We start from the raw sequence: 17,439 nt of genomic DNA, 5'->3' as shown, positions 1-17,439 counted from the left end.
GGGTTCCCCACCTCCTACCCGAAGTGTTATTTACAGAATTGCCTTTATTGACATTCTGGAGATGCTATTTTAGTTTTGAAATTCTGGAGAGGCTTCTATTTTATTTTTGTATTTAAAATTGAAGGACAATGCCAATAAACATGTCTTCTCCCCAGAGAGACTTCAGAGAAAGATCACTTATGTACATAGTAACGGAAAGCTGGGGGGGGGTGGGGCGTCGCGGGCGGGGCTTCCCAGGTGGGTAAAGAACCAATGCAGGAGACCTAAGAAGCATGGGTTCGATCCTGAGTCAGCAAGATTCCCTAGAGGAGGGCATGGCAACCCACTCAGGTATTCTTGCCTGGAGATTCCCATGAACAGAGGAGCCTGGTGGGCTCGCAAAGGGTCAGACATGCCTGAAGCAACTGAGCATGCATGCATAGGGAAGAGTGAGAGCATGAAATACCAAAAAAGATAAAATGGAAGTTTTCAGGAGCAGAGAAAAAACTTTACACCAGTATATTTGGATTTCAGTTGACCTCCCACCCAGAGCCATTTAGTTGTTGAGTTGGAATAAGGAGGCTAGGGGTTCTCTCAGTCTCGTTGGCATGACTGAGGGGACCAAAGGAGCCTTTAGACACGGGTAGGGCCCCTCCGTCCATGGGGGCAGCCTGGCTGAGCCGTCTCCCCTGTTTGCTGAATGCCTCCTTTCTGCTGCCTTGACATCTCCTGGCGAAGAGGAGAGAGACAGTCTGGATGTCTGTGTTCCTCACTCCCGCAGCCAGCGGCTAGGGCTCCTGCCCCACCCCCACCCCCACCCACCTGTTGCCGCCATGTGTCCTGTTTCCTTGGCCTTCCCTTCCAGTCCTGGGTGGTGCAGGAACTAGCTTTGTTTGGGGGATGTGGGAAGAACTAGGAGGAAATGCTCTTTTGTTAGACCAGTGCTGACCCCAAGTCCCCTCTTCATCCCCATTTCCCAAAAGTCTAAACTGAAAACAATGAACTCACCTTCCCCTGAAGCAGATTCTGCAAGCAGATGTTCACTCTCTGAATCTGGGCTAACTGGGGGCCACCGGGCTCTGAGTGTAAATCCGTTAGAAAATTCTAGAGGAATTGGAGGCAGACAACATGGTGACAACTTGAGTTCCATCTGCCACTCTTCTCCTGCCTCCACAGGCCATTCCTCTCCTCCAGACCCCTCAGCCCAGTTTCCTGCCAGGCAGGTGGGCAATTCCAGTACTCTCTGCTTCATCTCTGTAACAGTCCAGTTCTTCAGCCCCTCAAATGGCATGGTCCCCACTTTCTCTATTCTTTATGGATCCTCCCTGCCCATCCCAGCTCATTGGAACAATCCAGGCCACTCCCCCAGCTCCATGGAGTGATCCAAATTGTGTCCCTCTGAATAGAATGCAGACCAGCCTTCTCTAGGCCCAATTATGAACACCGACCTAACACTTGGGGGCATCCTGTCATTACAATGCTGCTTTCCATTCTGGATCCCTGTCCATTAACACTTGCCTTTCCAGGATGGTGTCAGGCTGTGTCCACCCATCCCTGCAACCCCTGCCGCCCCATCCCTTGGGTCAGCCCCATACCTCACCAAGGGCCCCCACGTGCAGCTGCTGTTGCTGAGCCTCCCTCAGACGGCCCTCATACCAGGCCTGGCTATGCTCCAGCAGCTCCAGCCCCTGCCAAAGGGCGTCCTGCTCCCGCTCCAGTGCCTGCATCCTCTGCAGCTGAAAAGGCAAGGAGCAAAGGCTGACTCACTCTACAGCAGGGCGATGGGCCATGCTTGGCTTCACTGTCTGGTCACTGACTGTGAGTCCAGACTGGCCACTGAGGACCTGCAGGGTGAGTGAAAGCAGGGGGCTGGAGCTGTGAGTCCTCAAAATTGATGGGGACTGTAGGGGAGATGGGCTTCCCCAGGATTTCTTGTGGGACTGATACTCACCCAGAGGAAGAAGCTCCGGGCCCCTGGGTCTTGGCGGCTTGTCTCCAGTGGCAGCAACAGAACCGTGTAGGGGGCTTGCACCAGGGGCCACCCACCGGGACCCCGGCTCCCCATGGCTCTGAGGTGGGAAGGGTGGAGCCACGCCCACTGGTGCAGGGCTGGGCCCTCCCTTTCCCCCAGCTTTGTACTGGTCCTGCCTAGCCTTTCAGCCTCTTAGAGCCCTTCCAGCTGGGTCTGTCTGAGGCCAGGGTGTTCCTACTTTGAAGGAAAAGAACATCTTGGGCTTCTGTCTTCTTTCTCATCTGTTTTTGTAGGGCCTGATGCAGTGGCTGGTTCTCCTAAAGTCCCCCTGGTAGAGCCTGAGGCCTCCCTCCAGCAATAATACTGTATTTACAATGAGGCAAGGCAAGTTCCTCTGCAGACTGCTGCTTCCTGTTTCATCTCTTTCCTGCTCGCTTTGCTTTGTTTTGGCTGGTCTAAGGAAACAACAACTTTCTCCAAAATAAGCTTTATTACTAACATGTAACAGAACTTCCAGGGAAACAGAGAACTCTGGTTCTGAGGGAGGTAAGGAAACAAGGAGGCCTGGCAGCCTTCGGGGGTTTGGGACCTGGAGGAGGGCCCAGGAAGGACTCTCAGAGGATGGTGGTGGCAGCAGGCAGCACCTCCTGACTCATGAAAATGTCCAGGTCCAGGCTGGGATCTTCTAAATCCAGTTTCAGAAACTTATCTACTAATGTCTGGCAACTGAAGGGAGAGAATAGAGTGAGGTTTGGGGGAGGACGGATAACAGAGTCCCTGAGCAGAGGGGAGAGGATGCAGCACAGGAAATCCAAGACCTTGAGAATTTAGGAGTTTCCGAAAGAAACTGTGAATCATCAAAGGGCAAAGAGGCTGTCTGAGTCCCTGGAAGGGGCAGAGGAGCTGCAGAACATGGACCCTGAGAACAAGCACCCTGGGCCTGCACTCACTTTTCCATTTGCTTCTCCTTTAGCAGCTCCTGGACAGGTTTGATGGGCTTTCCACTGCGGATCAAGTCTGAAACCTGGGACCAAGGAGGAAGGGGTAGGGGTGGGGGTGGATATTGGGTAAGAGAAGAGAAAGTATGGGTCAGAAATTCCACGGGCCCAGAAATCCGGACCTCTGAGAGAAGCAGGGACAGTGGATGGGAGCCCTGATGAAGGTGGTTGCTCTTCGGGCCTCACCTGCTTGCCACGAGCAATGAGTTTCTCAGGAAGCCCTGCCTGGGTAGCTGTGTGGGAGGCGTGGCTGGCACGGGCAACACCTTCGCAAACTTGATAGAAGAAGACAAGGTCGTCCCCATCCTCACAGGTCTCCATGGTCTTCAAAGAGAATAAAAGGGGACAGGGTTCATCAGTTATTCTGCTTCCTGCCCCAATACCCTTGGTCAGTCGCTGTTGAGAGTAAGAAACGGAAAGGGACATGGTCCCTGTTCCAACGCAGGAGCCAGTTCCCAGCTCTGGGAAATGCTCAGCCTCGGGGCCCCTGGGGAGCTGGGTAGGTCTCCTCACCAAGTACTGCACAAGCGGCCCCTGCGGCAGCAGCTGCAGGTGAACAAGGCTCAGAAAGTTGGTGGCCACAAAGACATGGGGACACGTGGGTCCAAGTGCCAGCCAGTGTCGGATCACGGCAGCTAGCAGCGCAAGCCCATCCACCTGCAGAGTGCAGGGGGAAGGTGTGGAGCCACAGGTGCCCTGGGCGCCCCCTCCTCCTGCCGGGCCTTCCCTCCTCATGCCCACACACCCCTATTCTTTTCCAGAAGCCCAGCCCTACCCTCCTGCTCCTTCACCCTCCTTCATCTTCCTCTCCTTAGTTCCTCATTAGCTTTTGCCCTTACCGTGTTGGTTCCCTTTCCGAATTCATCCACTAGGACCAGTGAGCGCTCGGTGGCATTGTTCACCGCTTTCGCCACCTGCTGGGCACCCGGTGGATAAGGGAGAGTTTCATAAACATTCAAGGCCTGGCACTGACCAGTGTGCCTGCAAATAAAGATGCTTGAATACGTGTCCACCCTACTGAACTGCAAGTTCTTTAATGGCGAGACGCAAGTTTTGTTCATCCTTTCACTGACAACAGTGCCTCACACAAAGCCAGGGACTAGCAAAGGTCCATGGCATTGATTATCCTGGTTTCTGAAGTGGGTGCTCCCTGCCCCTAGTGTAAAGAACAGGCAGCAGAAGGAAATTTTTTCCTGTTCTGACCGTTTTTCAGGGCTAGGGTTTCTTCCCCATTATCCCCTCCCCCACCCCTGCCTCCTCTTGACCTGGTTGAGGTCGATCATGAAGGTGGAAAGGCCAAGGGAGATGGATTCACAGCTGTGAATTCGGGTGAAGATGGCGTCTACTGCCCCGATTTCAGCTTCCTCTGCCGGCACAAAGCTGCCCACCAGGGCCATGAATGTGATCAAGCCTACCTGAATAAGGGAGGAGACAGGTACAGCGCCTGGTGGTGTGGGCTGAGGTGAAGGTGAGGCTAATCTCAGGAGAGAACGATAGATCAAGATAGAAGGACACAGTTTAACAGCCCCTTCGGCTCACTTTAGAGTCAGTGAAAAGTGGCAGGGAGTGGGCAGAGGCATGCTGAGAACAGCGTGGACCTCCTCGGAGGTGGGAGAGGAGGACTCAGGTCAGAGGATGGTCATTGGCACATGGCCCTCCCTCAGGTAAATGAGAACATGGCAGGGAGAGGGACAGCGGGTGTGAGTCTGTTCATGGCACGTGGGGTCAGAGCACACTGGGGAAGAGCGGTGGGGGCCTGGGGTGCCTGGGAGGCGGGGGGTGCGGATGATGGAGGAGGCAGCGCGGGGGCTGGTCTACCTGTTTGAGGTAGATGCTCTTCCCTGAGGAGTTGGGTCCGGTGATGACTTTGACCCTCCCTATGTCCCCCCCGCACTCTGCAGAGTTGGGCACGAAGGTTCGGGCACAGAGTTCCATCAGTGGATGCCTGCAGCCGGTGCAAAGTTACCTTGCATGTGGCCTGTGGATCCAGAACATGGGGCCTTTGGGCCCCCCATGTCTATTCCTCCACCCATTTCTGTCCTCACCTGCCATTCTGGATTCGTACCCCGAGGAGCTGTGGGGAGTAACGGGGCCTTGAGTAGCCGTAGTCTCGGGCAGCACTGGCAAGAGCCAACAGGACGTCCAGGCGGGAGGCAAGGTCCAACACCCGGGTCAAGACGGCTGCCCGCGCCAGCACCTGGCATTGCAGCTGGTGCATCAGCAGGGTCTCCTGGTCTGGGGGCAGGAGAGGGAAGGAGCTGGTGTCAGCTCCAGGGGAGAGCAAAGGAGAGACAAAGAAGCCAGCAGACGAACCTAGAAACCATCTGAAATCCCAGAGACACTCAGAAAAGGCAGAGTTAGAGAGAGGGGGGGAATAGGAGGAAGGAAAGGAGCCTATCGGAATCACCTCCACGGTGCCCGGTCAGCTCCAGCCACTCGCTTCTCACCCCGGATGTCACAGTGCAGGTCCCCCAGCAGTGCATCCAGCTCCTTGGTTCGAGCACTTCGATAGTGCAGCTTCTCCTCTGAGAGGAACTGGGTACAAGGGTTCAAAGCTATGGGCTTTGCATCTCTCCATCCTCATCCTCTCTCACCCCACCCTAGCCCTGGCCTTGATTTCTTTCTCCTTTGTCTCAGAGCTGGTAAAGATACAACAGTGAAAGAGGGATCCCACACTGGGCAGAGATGATGGGGAAAGGCCCTCCCTCAGCTGCTGACTGCCTTTCCTTATCGCCCCCTACAGAGGTCAAGGGACTCACCATGAAGTCCAGACCTTCAATCTCAAAGTCACTGGTCTCCACCATGGAAGGCAGGCGGGGAATAGAAAGAAGGAAGCCGATCTGGGGAGAGTAAAGAAGATATAAGGCAAGGAGTGATGCTCTGGGCACTTTCTTTAGAAGTAGCCAGAGTCCCCCAAATGCTTCCCTCAGGGGCCTAAGCACCAAAGAGTGTTCACATTCTTCTGATTTCTCCAGGAGTTTTCTTATCTACCAATGTGTCCTTCCTAAGCCTCCTGTCTCCCTAAGGCCCTCGGGGAGTGCACCGCCCCCGCCTCCTGCCCTCACCAGAGGAATGTAGATGACACTGCATGAAGGAATCCGGGAATCCAGATTCTCCAGCTCCTTCCGAGCCACCTCAGTGAGGAAACTGGGAAGTCCCATCAGTCTTCGTTTTTCTAAGAGCGTGGAAGACACGTGGATATCAAAAGTAAGGCTCCCACCCTGGTTGCGATGATCATTCCCACTTGCAGGGGTCACCTGCGGAGGACAGTACCCCATTGCAGGGCAGGTTCATGTTTCAGAGCTCAGGGACCCATCCGTACACCTAACACTCACTCTCATCAATTTCAGGATCTATGTTGGGGAGGACTGTGAAGCGATTTTCAGCAAGGCTGCCCTCGAAGTCCACCTGAGGAGACAAGAAATCCAGGTTCTTTCCATCCGGCACAATCTCATCCTATTCCTCACCTCTACCCGGGCCCCAACTCGCCCTTCAGTCCTGGCTTTAACCCTGACCCTCTAGGCCTCAAGGCACACCCCTGATGTCTGCCATCCCATCTTCTGGCCATCCAGCTGCCCTCAGTGTCTCCCATGCATCCTCGTTTTCCACACCATATTCCCCAGAGCTCCCACCCGTTGTTCTCCATTATTTAGATCCATCTCTCTCCCCTAGTTTCCCAGGAGATCTGCCTCTTTCGTTCCACTCACCACTTTCCCAATGAGGCTGGCAATGTGGTGCAGGTCATCTGAGAACTCTTGGGCAATGTCCCGGAAGAGCTGAATGGACTGGGGCAGGGAGCGGCAGGCGTCCCTCAGGCCAAGGGCACTGTACACTGTCTGTAGGAGAAATGGACAGAGGAGGGTGGCCCGTACCCAGCCTGGGCTGAGGTGAGGGGACAGGGCTGGATGGAGAAGAACAAAGACCAATAGGGAAAAACATATAACAGAGACGGAGGAGCTCTCAAAGGCAAAAAAGAAACCAAGAGAAAATAGCATCTGCAAATCTCTTCACCAGGCATCACACTAAGCACTGAGACTCTGAAGACAACAAAGACAGGAGGGTCCCTTGTCCCACAAGGGCTCTTAGTCTAGTGAGGAAGACAGAAATAAACCCAGAAGATTTAAAAATAAAGTGGTAGGTGCTTTGATAGAGATTTGTACAATGTCCCAAGAGAGAAGTTTGTACAGAGGAAAGAGAAAGAGAAATAGGGATATGAAAGGCAGAGAAGAAGTAAATAGGCAGTAGGGGCAATGCCAGCATTTGGGTGAGAGAGCATGAAGACCGGACGGGTGAGAGTCACTGAGAGTTAATTCCCAGCGTGAAGGTCAGTGACCTGGGGTGGCTTCTCTAACCAGGGATTAGATTGAGCGCACAAACCCAATCCAAAGGACATTTACTGACCCTTACTCTGTGTCAAAGGACATATATAAATCAAAGGGCTTATAATCTAGCCATGATGGAAACAAACAAGTAGCAAAAACAATGGCTACCCAGAAAAAAGCCTGATCAAATTGTGGAACTAACTAAAATTACTAAGGAAGTTCACAGAATAAGACTTACATGGGGCTTCCCTGGTGGCTTCGTGGTAAAGAATCCTCCTGCCAAGGCAGTAGACACAGGTTTGATCCCTCATCTAGGAAGATCTCACATGCCTTGGAGCAACTAAGCCCAAGTCACTGAGCCTGTGCCAGTGCACAACTATTGAGTCTGTGCTCTAAAACCTGCGAGAGGCTTCCCAGGTGGCAGAGTGGTAAAGAATCCACCTGCAGTGCAGGAGATGTGGGAGATGTGGGTTTGATCCCTGAGTCGGGAAGATCCCCTGGAGGAAGAAATGGCAACCCATTCCAGCATTCTTGCCTGGAGAATCCCACAGGCAGAGGAACCTTGGTGGGCTACAGTCCATGAGGGTGCAAAGAGTTGCACACGACTGAGCATGCATGCACGCACTAGAGCCTGGGAACCGCAACTACTGACGCCTGCGCATCCTAGAGCCCGCGCTCCCCAACAGGAGAAGCCTCTGCAGTGAGAAGCCTGCGCACCACAACTGGAGAGTAGCCCCCACTCAACGCAGCCAGAGAAAAGCCTGTACAGCAAAGAAGACCCAGCACAGCCACAAACAAATAAATAATTTTAAAAACCATTACATTTAAGAAATGAATAGAAATCTAAATGAGATAATTGACAATAATAAAATATTCATTTTTAGGTAAGACAGTGGTATTGTTCTCTTAAAAAAATAATTTTCTTTTAGAAATCATATTGAAATATTTATGGGTGAAGTGATGTGATGGCTGGGAATTGCTTCAAAATAATCCAAGAAAAGGAAAGTAAGAGAAGAGAGATGTGAAACAAGATTTGTATAAGTCAAAGTGTTAAAGCTACATGGTGGGTACATGAGGGTTCATTATATCATTCTCTTGAAAATTTTTTTGACAATTTCCACGCTACAAAGTTTTTTTTGTTTTTTTTTTTAAGGTGCTGGGATAAAGTTGGACATGGGGACAAGAGTAAAGAGGGTTTGGGACACATGCTGGGGGCTTAACCTGGACTTCTAGGTTCAAGAAGGGAGGTCTTACCTTGTAAAGAACCTGCCAGTCACTGACCTTGGTGTGGGACAACTTCATGCGTTTAAGAATCAGCTACAGTCGGACAAGGAGACAGTTGCTGGTTTCCTTCTCCCACCCTAATGGCCCTCAAGATGCCCACCACTCCTCGGCCTCCTTCCCCACCTCCCGGCCCCTCAACCCGGGCTCACAGGCACGTTCTTGATGTGACCCAGCAATCGGTGCAGCATCTGAGCCATGTCCAGATTCTGGGGTAACAGGAAAAACTGAATGACATCCAGACGGGAATTCAGTTCCCCCAGGTCCTGGGTTGGACGTGTGAACCACAGCCTGGAAGTAAGGGTTGGAGTGGGGAGACCAGGAATTACAGCTGTTCTTACCAGTGTCTTGATCTCAACTTGGGAAAATGTGCCCTTGGAGGGCCCTGGGGGATGGTGGCAATGTGTATTGGTACACATTGTAAGTACAGTGTCCTATCTATGCAGGTGTGTTTATTCACACCTACTGAAAATCTCTGGATGTGAGCATGACCGTGACTGTGTATCTCAGTTGCGATGGATATGACCATGTGTCATTCCCTGTGGATATGTGACGGAGCTTTTCAATATTTTTAGAGGGAGAACAGCGTGTTGAGGCATTTGAATTCCAACACTCTAGCTCTCTCTGCAGCTGAGTAGGAGTGAGTCAGAAAGAGTTTGCATATCTGTATTTAGCTGTGAAATAGCACAGACATTCGTCTTTTCATGTCCTTCCTATGAAAGTATGTAACTGTTCCATGTAGAATGATAAGTCCTCAATTCATAAGTCCTCAAGGTCATGCCTGCAGGGAAGAAAGTATTGGGTAGAGGTATTTAAAGAGCTTCACAACATTGTCTTATTTTTAAACTGGCTAGTGGAAACACAGAGGTTTATATTATTATTACTGCCTTTTATGTGGCTATTTCCTGACAAATTAAATTATTATACAGAAATAAATGTCTCATCTGTGTTTCTCTAATTCAGGGAGGGTATCTCTATCTATGGCCATGAAGAGTAGTGAGACGCTATCATGACCTGGGAGGCCACGGATTCCTTCCTGCATTAGAGCAAGCCATTAGGTATACCATTTTGTATAAGAGCCAACCTGTGAAGACACTGGGGCCTAAGGATGTGTATCTCACACTGAGTCTATGGCCACTTATTCTTTGTTAGAACACCCTAGGTTAGAATGAAATGGAGGACTCATTTGGATTCAAGGGTGAGTTTCAGGCACCTCTGGTTCCTGGGCACAGGGGAGCAGAGGTGCCTGAGGCAGTGTAGGCCAGTCTGTGAATACCTTCCCCCCATGGGATCACCAGACAGGCTTCCTTATAAAACACCTGAGTGTCTCCGACTTATGTACTTCAAGTGCCTGGAGGTCTTGGTCAAGTCAGGCTCAAGTCAGTTGAGATGAGGTCCTTAGAAGATAAGCAAATTGTCCAAAGTCATGGCCCTAGTAAGGACAGCTGGATTTCAAAATTAGATCTCCAGACTGCTTGGACATCACTCTTCAGAGCATACTGTGACAGTCACCTTCCAGGTTCCTTGTCTGGCTTTAGATCAGCTGGGCCCTTAGCTGATCATCAGGTTGTGATTCTATGCCCTATGGGGGTCCTATCTAGGGAATCTGCACTCTCCCTCACTTTTGATTCAGTTCTCTTCTCCTCTGAGAATTCCTTTCCTTTCATCCTTCATTGAGATTAGAGATCTGTACCTGAAGAACTAGAGAATGTAGGGGTAATTAAATTACCTCACCAATTATCTGGCGATGACTTCATAGATAATCCTAAATTAACCTCCAAGATATTGCAGAGCAGGTGGCATGGGAAAAGGATTGTGTACCTGCAGGCTAGCAAAGGTTTCCTAACTTTTTAGAGATGATGTAACCAGTGTACTTGCATTCTACTTCATAGAGGGTTATGTGCTGAGGTAACAGGAATGTGCCATGGCATAGCATTCACTCACTTGCATAGAGGGCAAGTATATTCACTAAGTGCTAATTCCAACCTGATGTGATAGTGCAATTAAAAAACATAAATAAGCACTATGTGACCACACAGCAAGATGCATGCCAACACACTCAGAGGTGCCTGTGAAAGCTTCACCAAAAAGGTGACAGTTGGGTTGCACCTTGAAGAGGATGTAAGATTCTGATCAGTGGAGAATAGGGGAAAGACTTTCTAAAGGGAACAGCATAAATGTAGACTGGAGGGGGAATTCTCTGGTGGTCCAGTGGTTAAGACTCCACATTTTCACTGTGAGGGCCCAGGTTCATCCGTGGTCTGGGAACTAAGATCCCAAATCTTGTGGCCAAACAACAACAACAACAAAAAATAACCATACACTTGAAGAGATAAGCCTTGAAATTAAAATTGAGGGACCCTGAGCATTGTACTCTTCATCCTGTAGGTAATGAGGGAGCCTCCTAAGATTTGTCTTTTGTTTTTACTTAAGGTTTAAAAAATAGGGGAGTGACACGTTCAGATCTCTGTTTTGGAATGGCAATTATTTTAGAATGAAGAATGGTTTGGGGAAGAGTTTAGAGGCAGAGACACCAATTTGAAGGTGAATGCAATGCTCCAGGTTAAAGCAGAAGATAGCCAGAATTAGAACAGGGGGAAGAGGGAGAAGGGGATGGCTGGGAGAGACATTTCAGGATAGAATCAATAGGTCTTAGTGAATAACTGAATATAGGGGGTGAGCGAGAAGCATCAATCCAAGGTTCAGAGCTTGAAAAGCTATATTGCCAGCAACTCCACTAAGCAGAAAAGGGAATGCAGAAAGTAAGAACAGGGCCAGTGGGCACAGGTTTGGATGCTCTGAGTTTGAGCTTCCTGTGGAAACTGCAGGTGGCAATGATAGGCAAAAGAGTGTTCCACATGTGGAGCTCAGAACTAGAGATACTAATTTGAAAGTCATCAGAGAACAGCTCACATCTGAACTGTGTTCTTAATCATTAAAGATATTACCATGTGTACACTGCTGTCTTGTGATTGTGTTTCTGCTGCGAGTACGTGAGAAAGTCCGTGTGTCATCAATGGGTTTGTATGTATCTGTGCTGACAATGTAAAATGAGAGTAACACACCACATGGGGTCATTGTAAGGACTAAAGGCATTTAGACAGCATTTGGGAAAGGGCAGCTGTTTTCATTACTGTTAAGGGTGGTGTGTTTGAGGCTATAGGCGGCATGCACATGTGTGACTCTTGCTCACCTGAGCAGCTTCTCTCCCCACTTACAGCGGCATCTATTGAGGATTCCTGTTGGGGTAGGGAGTGAGCCAGTTACAAGCAGGGGCAGAGAAAGGAATGTATGGATGTGTCTAAGCTGAGGCATCAGGGTCAGAGGTTTGGGTGCTGGGCTGGCTGGCTTGGGGGTTAGTCCCCAGATACAGGACACAAAGGCAGCCAAAGCCAGTGTCTGGCCACAAGTCTGAGCCGGGATTACCTTACATGGGCCTGGGGGAGGGAATGAGCACTCACAGGAACACTCAGCCAGAAAAATATTCAGAGTAGGCACAGTTAGACTCACAAAAAGCCCAACACATATACGTAAACATTAGACCCAACCCACTGAGACACACAGTGAAACCACGTGGATACTTGGTGATGTCCCCAACACAGCCTAAAGCCTGAGACAACTATAAGAGATAAGACTCTATGCAAAACAAACACAAGAGTTATGCAACTACATAACTCTCCTCTATACATAGGGTTTCCCAAAGTCCCTAGACAGGTACATCACTAGTACAAACATTCATACAAACCCAAGGAATAAAGACGGAGTTGGTAAAGTAGGGAATGCTATGCAAATGACATGGGACAACTATACTGGACAAGGCTTCGGGGAGATGCCCAAGCTCAAGAAGGGTACAAAGAAGATAATAAAGCTGGACTAGAGCAGAAGTGACAGCTGGAAGTGGGGTAAAGTGGGAAGAGAGGGGCTGGGATCCATCTCTGGAGGCAGCTGCTTTTCTGGAAGGCCTGTGCAGTGTGGGATGAGGGACAGGTACACCTACCAAAGAGGCTGAGCCCCTCCTTGAGTCCGCTGGCCACTTTGTACACCGAGGGGTGAGACTCACTCTTAAATATCTGCAGAACACTGTCATGGAGAAATTAGGGTCATTTGGATTTTTAAAGGTGATTGAGAAAGTGGAATGGGGATTGGGAATCTCTCCTGAGATCAAGTCTTTTTTTTTTTTGAGATCAAGTCTTGATGTAAGGTTTGTCCCTCACTGCTCTCTGCCTCAGTTTCTCCATTTAGATAAGGAGGGTAACAACTTTGTGTTTTTCTTCTTCTCTCCTCTCACCCCCCACTTCTCTTTCCTTCAGGGAGAGAAATCTTAATAGCCCCAGGATTAAAGAAACTGAAGCCCCATTAGGATTATTACAGCATTAAGCTTAATCCTTCTCCCTCCCCAAAGATGACAGCCTGTCTCCATCTCCTTACCTGTAAGTGTCTTGATCTATGCTCACCAGATTGGTTCTGAGAACAGAAAACAAGCAGAAAGGAAGGTGGCTGGGGTATGAGATGTCTGAGTTCATTCCTAAGTCCCACCTGCTTAGCCCTCCTTCAAGACTGTCTCAGTTTTCTCCCCAGAGCTCCACACCCTCTCAGGAACCCTGTGTGTCCTGGAGCACTTTACCAGATGGGTCACTGCCACCACTCTCCAACCTGCCTTACTTTCCCAGGCTTCCCAATCCCACCTTGCTTTGGTTGAGGTTAGGGTAAGTCACCTACAACACAAATTTCTTAAAGCCTAGGATGGGGACGCTGACGTTATATTCTTCTAGTTCAACCCCGATTCTTCTTCGACCCAGGAACTTGAGCAGTCCTCCAAGTGCCCGAACCTAGGAGGAGATCGGTAGTGGAGCTGGGCTAAATCCCAGTGTCTTGGTGGCTGGACAAAACCAGGAAGAACGATTATTTTCCAGGACTGGGCTAGTACCTCCAGGACTCAACCCTAGTGTCCAAATGCTTGTGCCTTTTTCTAATCTGCTACATCCCAGCCCTTATCTCGCAAGACCCATCTCACCATGAGGAGGCAGTCAAAGGGGATGATGGAGGAGAGGAAGAGGATTTTCTCGGTGGTGGTCATGGAGTCTGGGATGAAGGAGTAGTTTCCAGAAAGGAGGCGCTGTTTGCTTATCTCCAGGCCTATTTTGAGGGGGCAATGGGAGGGAAAGATCTTGTAGCCCCAATCTTCATCTTATTTTAAGAATGAGAAAACAGAGAGATGATGTGGCTTGCCAAATTCACACAGGCAATTAGTGAAAAGCTGAAACAAGAACCAAATTTTAGACTCTCTCTTTAGTCTACATATAATATAAAGACGTTTGGCTGGGAACATAAGCTGAGAAAGATAAATGGCTCAGGCGAGTAAGATATCTATCTGGAATTGAGGATTTTGGGTCAAAAAATCATAATACAGGAATTTAAGATAGAACATTCCCTGTCCTTTTCACAAACCTGGGAAGATAATGGAAGTGCCTTCTAGATCAGTAAGGTAACTGAGGTAGTGCCTTTTCTTTTTTTTTTTTTAAACTAAGAGGCAAATGGCTTTGGCTTAAAGGGGAAAATGCCAACAATCAAAACTGACCAAAAAATACTACCACACCCTCTTTCAGGGAGGGCCCTCATCCCTAAACAAGCCTAAACCACAGGTTATTAAAGGTAGGGATTAGGAGAGATTGTGAGGAGACTGGTCATGGGGCCTGAAGAACATACAGATTTAGAATGAGACAGGGCTGAGAGGAGACCTCTGATGATGAAACTGGAATTAGGAGAAAGGGTCACATAACTGGGATGGGGGTGTGGGTAAAGCATAAAGGAGGAGATACCAAAATCCACACTTGGCAAAAATATGATTTCGGGTCTCTTAGGCTCCCTGTGCTCTTGGGAGGCTGTAAAGGAAACAAAGAAAGGGCCATCAGTCTGTACATCATAGTCCTTTTGCCTCTTTCCCATCTTCCCTCTCACCCAATTCTGATCTCCTGGCTGTAGCTCCGCACAAGACCCTTTAATCTCTCGAACATTCCGTAATTTTGTCCTTCCCCATTTTTCCTCTTTTCCCTTTTTCAGTCCTTACCAAGCTTCCCCAGAAACCGAGTCATATTCTCATCCTGTTTGGCACTTGTAACAACAGACCGGGGATCAATTTCATCCAGAACTTGGAAGGAGAATGGAGAGCAAATGAGTTCGAGGATCTTTATCTCTTGACTAAAAGGGAATCTGTAACCCTCCCTTTGTTATCTCCCTTCACCCCTCAAAAACTTATTTCCTCCAAAAGCAGGGAGGGCCCCCCACTTTGGGAGAAGTAGGAGTCACATATGAAATTAGAAAAAGAAAGAGCAATAAGACTGATGAGTAATGGGAGGGAAGAGGGGTGCCCATGAGATTATCACCGGACGGTAAACCCCTAAAGGACAGACATGACTCAGCACCTGATATGTTTGTGAATAATGAGATGAATTCCTGAAAACAATAAAGGGAGCCTCTAGGAGTCAACTAATAAAATAGATTGAGTCAGGTAAGGCCATATGAATGAAATACACTTCCAGTGCCAGCATAGGGGAATTCCTAGTTCTGTCCTTACCTCTTTGAAGCAGCTTGAGGCTCTCGTGGTCTGGGGCATCTGGCATAAAGTGGATGGTGGAGTCACTAGTATCATAGTAGGCAATGCCCAGGTATCCTGAATTCCAGAGGACACACAGATGAATCTGTCGGCAAGGAGGAAAGAAAACTAATATTTGAACCACTTATAAGCACAGGGTTGGGCCATGTCTTATTTAATTTTAATTATTTTATCGACTCTCAGAGATAGGTATCATCACCCCCATTCAGTAAATGTGAAATCGACACTCAGCGGATGGAAGTGACTAGCCCAGGTCTTCCCAGCCCCTTTATATTCTAACAATCAGGCGTTCCAATCAATTTCCGGCTCTGTCGAGCTCCTGCTCCTCCAACAGCGCCTCTACCCCTACAAGACCTCAGCAGGCTCCTCCTCTCCCTCCTCCTCGGGCTCCTGGGGGCCCGGCACTGAAGCCACCGTAGGGAAGCTGGCCGAGGCCTCCCCGGGTCCTGGTCCGTTCGGCGTCCTGGCTGGGGTCGCTGCTACCGAAGCCATGGCTTTGGAGGCTCTATGGATGCAGAGAATGAAGACAGTTCTGGAGCGAGAGCTCACTTGCTAGGAGGCGGGGGTAGCGGGGCGCGCAGAAGCAAATCCACTGAGAACTACTGGGAGAGGGCTGAGGGCAAAGCTGCGTGGGCCTTCGAGAACTGTGGTTACAGATGTAGGACATTTGGAGCGGGCCAGTTTTCCGGTATTTCATTGAAGTACAGACTGTGGAAAACACCACTCGCCCCACCCTCATTCCTGTCACGCGGAGGTTGTGTTTTGGAGACTGTCTTGAGGGTCCTTTGGGAGGCGTTTTACACGCCTCCTCTCTCCCCTCCTGCCAACCAAGCCCCCAAGATCACAGTCTCACGATCTAGGATCCCCGACCTGGTTGCGGGAAACTCGCGGTGTTTTCCCGCCTTTTCAGTCACCTGGGTGGCGACGTGCGCGACACCTCCTCGCTAAGAGCCGCGGACCAGCGGGACTGGGGCGCCAACACAAAGGTGGGGTGCGCGCGCACACGCCCCGCCCCCTTAGCCGCTATTGGTCGAAGAAACCCGGATCCTACCTAGAGATCTAACAGAGTGAAAGGGAAAAAAGGACCACAGAGAAGACTGGATGATGATTGGCCTATTCGCATACGGGGCGTTGCCAGAAGGTTCAAACTTCCCGCCCTCCGCCGTTGCCTAGCACCCGGGCCTCTGGCCCTCAGGCTTTCTGGGCTTTGATTGAGAGCCTGTGAGAAATGTTCTTAGCAGAGCGGGAGCCCGAGCCCCACCCCCCACCCCATCCCCCGCAACGGGTCTAGGGACTTTGGGGAATCTGCAGACGGGACCGACCTTAAAGGAACAGAAGTGCACTTTTTTAAATTTTTTCCTGGAGAATGGAGATAAGCAACATTAATTCAACCTATGCCAACAAGTCTAAGTTAATATTTATAAAGAGCTTAGACCAGTGCCTGGCAAACACATTAAGAGCTTCGTGAGTGTTTTAAATAAATAAGCTGAAATAAGAAGCGTGGCTCCTATCTTAGCCCACCTCTGCCTGTTTCCTGGGTACAGAGTATGATTGCTGCCATAGGGGCACAACAAGGCCTAATTAATAATTTCGGCACCCCACGAGAAGTTGGAAGTATTCGAATTTCACCAAATTCTGGCAGAGAGAAAAAGAAAAGAAAGAAAGAAAGTGAAGTTGTTCAGTCGTGTCCGACTCTTTCCGACCCCTCCGTCCATGGGATATTCCAGGCAAGAATACTGGCAGAGAGAAGTAGACTTAATAAAAACACCTACACTCCTACAAGCACATGCCCCTACCCACACACACACTCCTAAGAACAGAAGAGTATTATTCACTCATTGTGGACCAAGTGGTGGAATCAAAGCAGGGGACATAAGTTCCTACTCCATGAGCCAAATTTCTGAGTGTGTATATGAGGGGAGGAGAAACAAGAAGATAGACCAAAATAAGCAATCATATAATTTTAAGGGACTTCCTGGTGGTCCAGTGGCTAAGATTCAATGCTGCCAATACAGGGGGTCTAGGTTGGATCCCTGGTCAGGGAACTGGATCCCACATGCCACAGCTAAGAGTTCACAGGCTGCAACTAAGGATCCTGTGTGCCACAACTAAGACAGTTCAGTTCAGTTCAGTCGCTCAGTTGTGTCCGACTCTTTGTGACCCCACAGCACACCAGGCCTCCCTGTCCATACCAACTTCTGGAGTCCACCCAAACCTGTGTCCATTGAGATGCAGCCAAATACATATATATTTTTTAAAAGTCTCTTGAAATAC

The 17,439-nt window shown here is 49.6% G+C and overlaps 2 protein-coding genes across 6 annotated transcripts; both read right to left on the bottom strand.

Moving 5' to 3' along the window:
* SAPCD1 (suppressor APC domain containing 1) lies at positions 74–2,300 on the bottom strand. Its single transcript, XM_005696573.3, has 5 exons — positions 1,931–2,300; positions 1,575–1,715; positions 988–1,083; positions 802–891; positions 74–708 (listed from the first exon to the last, which is right to left on the bottom strand). Exons 1-5 carry the CDS (start codon positions 2,042–2,044, stop codon positions 613–615), a joined length of 537 nt encoding a protein of 178 aa, XP_005696630.1. The 5' UTR covers positions 2,045–2,300; the 3' UTR covers positions 74–612.
* Positions 2,423–16,147, bottom strand: MSH5 (mutS homolog 5). 5 transcript variants are annotated; one of them, XM_013974012.2, is made up of 25 exons: positions 16,036–16,147; positions 15,520–15,670; positions 15,127–15,250; positions 14,620–14,700; positions 14,372–14,434; positions 13,567–13,688; positions 13,272–13,381; positions 12,981–13,016; positions 12,550–12,632; positions 11,746–11,791; positions 8,705–8,843; positions 8,526–8,588; positions 6,657–6,785; positions 6,285–6,357; positions 6,015–6,124; positions 5,709–5,789; positions 5,397–5,484; positions 4,995–5,184; positions 4,768–4,894; positions 4,215–4,364; positions 3,789–3,863; positions 3,463–3,606; positions 3,136–3,273; positions 2,902–2,975; positions 2,423–2,677 (listed from the first exon to the last, which is right to left on the bottom strand). In XM_013974012.2, exons 2-25 carry the CDS (start codon positions 15,655–15,657, stop codon positions 2,566–2,568), a joined length of 2,496 nt encoding a protein of 831 aa, XP_013829466.2. In that variant the 5' UTR covers positions 15,658–15,670; positions 16,036–16,147; the 3' UTR covers positions 2,423–2,565. The 5 variants fall into 5 exon arrangements, with proteins under 5 accessions (XP_013829466.2, XP_017894124.1, XP_017894125.1 ...); XM_018038635.1 differs by having other exon boundaries at positions 16,080–16,147; XM_018038636.1 differs by having other exon boundaries at positions 2,540–2,677; positions 3,463–3,495.

The sequence above is a fragment of the Capra hircus genome, chromosome 23 (assembly GCF_001704415.2).
Source record: "Capra hircus breed San Clemente chromosome 23, ASM170441v1, whole genome shotgun sequence".
NCBI classification, from domain to species: domain Eukaryota; kingdom Metazoa; phylum Chordata; class Mammalia; order Artiodactyla; family Bovidae; genus Capra; species Capra hircus.
The sequence above is the reverse complement of the archived record's forward strand: the minus strand, read 5'-3'. Positions and strand labels throughout refer to the sequence as shown.

Coding starts and splice junctions, on each gene's coding strand:
- SAPCD1 (XM_005696573.3), bottom strand. CDS start 2,044: ATGGGGAGCCGGGGTCCCGGTGGGTGGCCCCTGGTGCAAGCCCCCTAC. Junction 892..987: donor AGAATCTGCTTCAGGGGAAG/GTGAGTTCATTG, acceptor ATTTCCTCCTAG/TTCTTCCCACATCCCCCAAA. Junction 709..801: donor AGGACACATGGCGGCAACAG/GTGGGTGGGGGT, acceptor CCTCTTCGCCAG/GAGATGTCAAGGCAGCAGAA.
- MSH5 (XM_013974012.2), bottom strand. CDS start 15,657: ATGGCTTCGGTAGCAGCGACCCCAGCCAGGACGCCGAACGGACCAGGA. Junction 6,786..8,525: donor ACTGGCAGGTTCTTTACAAG/GTAAGACCTCCC, acceptor TTTCTCCTACAG/ACAGTGTACAGTGCCCTTGG. Junction 6,125..6,284: donor AGATCCTGAAATTGATGAGA/GTGAGTGTTAGG, acceptor CCACGCTCTTAG/AAAAACGAAGACTGATGGGA.